Source organism: Carassius auratus, chromosome 34 (genome assembly GCF_003368295.1).
Source record: "Carassius auratus strain Wakin chromosome 34, ASM336829v1, whole genome shotgun sequence".
Classification (NCBI taxonomy): domain Eukaryota; kingdom Metazoa; phylum Chordata; class Actinopteri; order Cypriniformes; family Cyprinidae; genus Carassius; species Carassius auratus.
The window spans coordinates 17,511,230-17,517,495 of NC_039276.1; the positions used below are offsets into that span (position 1 = coordinate 17,511,230).

Genomic DNA, 6,266 nt, shown 5'->3' on the forward strand with positions numbered 1-6,266 from the left:
TAGTAGGAAAAATACTATGGAAGTCACTGTGGACCAGGAAATGTTTGGTTTTCCACCTTCTTCAAAATAGCATTTATGTTTAGCAGAAGAAGGAAACTCATTAAGGTTTAAAACAACTTTTGAGTGAGCGCATGAAGGAATAAAAAAATAAAATGCTAACTCTTTTTACATTTTTAGGTTAATTATTCCTTTAATGTTAATAAAAAACAAACACAAAGAGAAAAATCACTCAATACACTTGACTGAAAAACTTTAATACAGTTGCTTTAATAGGAATCAAGGTATATAGCGTTTTATTATTATATTTGTTCATAAACATTTTTGAATGCTCCTGCTAAATACTATGTACCTGACAATTAAACCTGACAATTCAGTATTTCAGACAATTCAGGTAAGGGCATCTGAAGTCAAAAGAGAAGGTTAGAAAGGACCTCCCAGCAGACTAACAGGATAAGGATCAGCTGTACACACCCATTGATCAGAAGGTCCCACTGTGGGAGACTGAGTGGACTGGGGGTTGAAGTGGTCCAACAATGTCCCAGCATCAGGACAATGTTGGGGTCAGTCCTCTCCATAAGGTGCACCTCAACATACACAGGCTCTCGCAGGACTTTTGTGATTGGATAATCAGCACTACTGTAGTAGGATGTGTAGGCCTCATCACCTGAGGAACACTGGGGTTTAACCAGAGTCAAGTTTGAAAGGCTTTAGGCAGACACAGGACAAGACCTTACCTTCAGCACATCCTTTGGTGACACATTGGCCATTGGCCAGTCTGAGCTCCACCCTGAGAGGCCCTGGAGCAGCTACTGGTAGAGGTGGAGGAACGGAGTTGACCTCCACAACCAGAGCTTCCACAGAAGTTTCAGAGTATCTACACTGGAAGAGGAACCTGGACAACACACAGTGAGCTTGTAGCATTTGTCAGGGATTAGTGTTCACACAAAGTCATAGATCACCTACTCAAAATGACTGTCCCTTGTGATTGAACCATATGGTCCAACCCCCACTTCATAGGACGAGGTCATTCGGTTTTCATACACCACATATCCACCATCCTCCTGTGAACGGAAACAGTGGCAGCATCCTGTCCATCATAAGCAAATGCAGAATAAAACCAGTAGCAGCTGCTCACCATCACACTCGTGCCACATGCGGTCACAGGGAACTGGTATATGGCAAAAGAAGGTGTGGACCCCACAGGAGCACAAGGTGGGTCGTTTCCACCCAGTAGATTAACCGAATCCAGACTCAGTCGAGGCAGAGTAACATCTCTAGACACCACTACCACAAACTGACCATCTCTAATACACTGGACAGTTACTAGAACAAAAAGGTACAAGAGCAGGTTAATGCAGAGAATCGGTTTAACACGAACAGAATAAGACTGAGAACACTTACCCGTCCTCCCATAGTAACACTGCTGTGCGTTAAAGCAGCAGTTGATAGCTTCACACTCAGCACCACTCATGCCAGGTAGACCACATTGAATCTGCTCAGAATCAGCTACAGCACATTTATCAATAGGATCTGTCTGCACTACTGGCCTGTGAAGCTGAAACTGCGGTTTAGGTTGTTGAACCGGCTTCTGAAGCGGAAACTGCTGGTTACTTGGTTGTTGAACCGGCTTCTGAAGCGGAAACTGTGGTTTAGGTAGTTGTTGAACTGGCTTTTGAAGCGGAAACTGCTGGTAAGTTGGTTGTTGAACTGGCTTCTGAGGCAGAAACTGCTGAGGAACCTGCTGGTTACTTGGTTGTTGAACTGGCTTCTGAACCGGAAACTGCTGGTAAGTTGGTTGTTGAACTGGTTTCTGAAGCGGAAACTGCTGGGTCATCAGAGATTGAACATCCTGAAGCGATTTACTCCATTGTGGAACAGCATGGCAGAAAGCACAAACCAGCAAAATCTGAACCAAACACCAACTTCCAGCCATTGTTTAACAGCTAAACACAATGTGGAGATACTGCCCTTTGGTCTTTTTGTATTCTACAGATTTCAGCTAATTAACGATAGTCCCTCCCTTTTCATTAACACTAATGGTTATCATGTGATGCAGAAAGGGGAGCTTATGCAGCTGGGTGATTCTCATTGGATCTCAAGATAGAATTCTTATTTTTCCCATTTTGAACATAAATGCACAAACCGAATTTGAAAAATCATACTATCTTATCGGATTGTAATTGGTTCTCAAATTCTGTTAACATGGTGTTTCTTGAGTCCAATGTCATATTGACAATAAATAAGAATGTTTCAAGTCCAATGTTTACTGGAACTTGCCAAAAGTAGATGTTTTTCCACAGACAAGTGTGCTCCTACAAATATGAAGAAAATACTATATTAAGCAGTAAATGATTTTAAGTATATGGAAGCTTATTTCCACAACAGATTAAAAAAAATAATAATAAATAGAGAAGAAAAAGGTAATTTTGACTATTTATGTCATGACTGATCTATCTCACAGTTCACTAATATCTCAAGGTTGCTGACTTTTTTTCCTCCAAATTGACCTTTTTGATTCCTTGGGTGATATAATTCCATAGAATCCATAGAAGGTTGTCAGCAAGTTTATTGAAACCACACACAAAAAAAAAAAAAAAAAAAAAAAAACATTGTTAAAGAGAAAACCCTAACAACCTTTTATTCTTTATGATTAGTCCTTAAACTTTCTTTAGTAAAACATGACTGCAAAACGAAAAAAGAAAGAAAAAGAAAAAGAAAGAAAAAGAACAGAGCAATCTGAGTTAACATGACTAAATCAGTTGACATTTAATGGACAAGTACAATAGAAGACCCCAGCTGCAAACACCAATTTTGGAATGTTTATTTTTTTCCGTGATCAATTAAATGTCAATTAGCATTGTAATTGTGTTTATTGTCATTTAAAGTTATCCGCTCTTTAATAGTGTTCTCAAAACGTTGGCAAAAAAAAACATTATTCAAAGAATCTTTTTAAATATTACTACTTGTTTCACAATGTTCAGAGAAAATTCAAAAGTAACGTTTCCATAATGTTTGGAAAATGATCAAATATTCCCTTAACGTTCTCATAACCAGGAAAAAACATTAAAAAAAAAAAGCTGGACGTCCAATGAACATTCAAAAATACATTTTAATAACTTAATGGAAAAGCTTGCAAAATTATATTTGAACATATTGCTGTTAAAGGTGCCAGAGAATGGAAAACTGTATTTACCTTGGCATAGTTGAATCAGAGTTATGTACATGGAAATGATCGTGAAATATCGTGAGCCTCAAACACTATTGAAAATCTCGTGCTGCAATAGTCCACTGAAAAAGAGGCGAATCCAAACAAAACACCAACTGTGACGTTACAGTAGGGATCATTAATGTTTACACCACCAACATTTGCATAACATTTACCAGCCCATGTTTTAGGCCAACCAGACCTTCACATCGATGCAATGTTGCCAGATATTGCTATTAAAACTGATAAATAAATAAAAATAAACCGAAATGTTTTAAAATATTTAGCAATTAAGATAGATAAAGGTATCGCTGACCATAAATTGCAACGTCCTACTTTATTAACTTTCTAAAGTGTCAAAAAAAGTGGAAAAGACAAGTGCAAAAATGCTTATAACAGCAACACAGAGCCATGCTTATAACAGCTGTGTCCACATCTTCACAGAAAACTCTCTCAAGCCTCTTTCATTCGGACGCTAAACATTCTTTCAAAATCTCTTAAAATCTGTATCTTTGTCTGATACAGGCTCAGACATATCAGGTTGGATGCCTAATCTCTCCATCGTTCACGCTGGACAGAAAATATTTTTGGCCATGAAACAAGTAATCAGAGCAGAGCTCAACATTATTATTCATGACCCTTCCAAATAATTCTAGGAACAAATCCTAAATTTGTAAATGGACATGTAAAACCGTTTCAGGAGAATTTTTTCCCTTACCCAAGCCACATACCTTTTATGTAGATATCATTTAAAATATTGTATCAATGCATTTTTACGGCACCTTTAACTGGGATTATGAACTCCTATTTTAGCCAGAAGCAATAGTTTGAAGTTAAAAATGTCTTAACGCTTTAGTTTTTGTCATATCCAGATGTGAACTGATGGAATGGAGTGGTGTGGATTATTGTGATGTTTTTATGTCTGTGGGGATTATTGTGATGTTTTTACTCTTATTCTGTCAGCACCCATTCATGCAGGGCATCCATCGCCGAGACACTGATGCAATGCTACATTGCTACAAACCTGATGAAGAAACAAACTCATTCTAATCTTGGATGGGCCAAGGGTGAGCATGGAGGAACACGGGCAGCATGGACATACCGCCAATTATCACACCATTCTCTGACAAAACCTTACGAGTGTCAATGGGACACTGGTGAGGGAAAAACACAGAACGAACAAGGTGAATGCTGGGAAAACTGTGTCACAGTGTTTGGTCTGTGTATCCCTGGGTGTACACTAGAGGTATCACTTTCCCATATCCTCACTCCACTTCAGTACTGCATTTCTCACAAGCCTTTATCTGGACTAATCACTTCATTGCACACAGCTGTTCCCACTCACATTGTTTGCACCTGTCTATATATACCCTGTTTGTTTCTGTCATTTTCAAGGAGTCTTTGCTTAATTTCACCCGGTATTTTCGTGTTCCCTGGTTTTTGTCGTGTTTCTTGTTTAGGACTGCTTTTCTGGATTTTGACCTTTGCCTGGCTGATTTATGATTCTGGATTACCCTAATAAAACAATGCTTTTGGATCTTCTTGTTTATGTGCACTTCGTGACAGAAGGACTCCATCATGTCCAGATCCAGCAGTGTGGGATTTCAAATCCGTTCCCCAGCCATCATGGAGGAGCGGAGGGGGAGACCCTTGAATTTAACCACCCTCCGTTAAAGCGGGAGAGAGGTGGGTGATCTAGCTCAAGTGTTTTGGACCATTGCAGTAGGGCTGGGGGGATGGCAGACTCTACGCCTGTGTCTCCAGACAAGATGGCCGCCCGTGGACTCTCCAGAGTTGAGTCAGGTCCCCGTTGAGTTCCCCGAGTTCCCAGAGTTCTTCCAGAACTTCATCACTTCTCAGTAGATCTTCCAGAACTTCATTATATAACAACAGATCATCCAGAGCCTGGTCACGTCTCAGCTGAACTTCCAGAGTCTCTGTCTGTTGCACCCAGCCTTGCTCTCTCAGTCCGTTTTATTGCTGTCAAGGAGACTGTTATGGCGGTGGAACCTCCAGAGTTGGCGGCAACTGCTGCAGAACCTTCGTAGGCCATCTACCCTCTTGTCATGGCTATGGAGGCCGCTTCTGAACTCATTGCCTGTCCTGTTATGGCCATGGAGGCCATCTACCATCTCATCGAGGCCGCCATTAACCTGTTCATATTCTTTATTTCAGTCCTACCTGACCAGACTTGCCCTCCTGGGCCATCCACTCTGCTGTGGTTGTCCTCTGCTCCACCCTGGTGGGCTTTGGTCTTGGCTGTGGTGGGCTCCAGTTCCTCCTGTGCCACCCTGGATTCCTGCTCTGTCAGCACTGAACTGTCTGATCCACCCTGGCTACCTGCTAAGCCATCACTACTGTCCCTGTTCCCCTCTATGGACCTGGCCCTCTGTCCCTCCCCCTGATCCTCCACCATTCCGCCTCCCTCCTGGTAACTTTGTTTTTGTTTTTTGTATTTTCAGAGGAGCATCTGGAAGCTGCTCCTTAGAGGAGGGGGTAATGTCACAGTGTCTGGTCTGTGTATCCCCGGGTGTCTACAAGAGGTCTTACTTCCCCATATCGTCACCCCACTGTGACGATATGGGGAAAAGTGTGTTTAATTGTATAAAAAATTTATTTGTTTACTTCCCAATACTTTTTTTTTTTAAAGAGCATTTGCAGATAATATCATATAGTTTAAATTGAAGGCCACTTAAGTGTACTTAAAGAGATTACACTTTAATCACAATAGGTCTTAACATACTTGAGTGCACTATGATAATGTCTAATTAATTATTACTTAAACAAACATTTTACATAATTATGATGTTGTATTATAAATGAGTACTATTTTATATATTAATCAGTATACTAAAGCACGTGTAAAATAATTGATTTTTATTTCAACTTAAGTGCATTCTCCAAAATTACAGTTGTTGATGTATTTTAAATATATTACTATTTAGACTATAACATACAGCCTATTATGTGCATTAATGCAATTAATAAAAATAAACTTCAATACACTTTCTTATATAGTATACTCCAATAAAACTTTGAATTGTTTACACTTTCATCAGCA

At 39.8% G+C, this 6,266-nt stretch overlaps 1 protein-coding gene across 3 annotated transcripts; it reads right to left on the minus strand.

Annotated features, from left to right (window-relative positions):
- Positions 1–284: 284 nt before the first annotated feature.
- Positions 285–1,961, minus strand: LOC113053408 (zona pellucida sperm-binding protein 4-like). Of its 3 annotated transcripts, none has more exons than XM_026218401.1 (6): positions 1,774–1,961; positions 1,402–1,707; positions 1,136–1,323; positions 964–1,061; positions 735–892; positions 285–664 (listed from the first exon to the last, which is right to left on the minus strand). In XM_026218401.1, the coding sequence occupies exons 1-6, from the start codon at positions 1,931–1,933 to the stop codon at positions 408–410; spliced, it is 1,167 nt and encodes a 388-aa protein (XP_026074186.1). In that variant the 5' UTR covers positions 1,934–1,961; the 3' UTR covers positions 285–407. The 3 variants fall into 3 exon arrangements, with proteins under 3 accessions (XP_026074186.1, XP_026074183.1, XP_026074184.1); XM_026218399.1 differs by having other exon boundaries at positions 287–401; positions 472–664; positions 1,402–1,961; XM_026218398.1 differs by having other exon boundaries at positions 286–664; positions 1,402–1,961.
- Positions 1,962–6,266: the final 4,305 nt, after the last annotated feature.

Coding starts and splice junctions, on each gene's coding strand:
- LOC113053408 (XM_026218398.1), bottom strand. CDS start 1,933: ATGGCTGGAAGTTGGTGTTTGGTTCAGATTTTGCTGGTTTGTGCTTTC. Junction 1,324..1,401: donor GTGTTACTATGGGAGGACGG/GTAAGTGTTCTC, acceptor TTTTTGTTCTAG/TAACTGTCCAGTGTATTAGA. Junction 1,062..1,135: donor CATGTGGCACGAGTGTGATG/GTGAGCAGCTGC, acceptor TTCCGTTCACAG/GAGGATGGTGGATATGTGGT.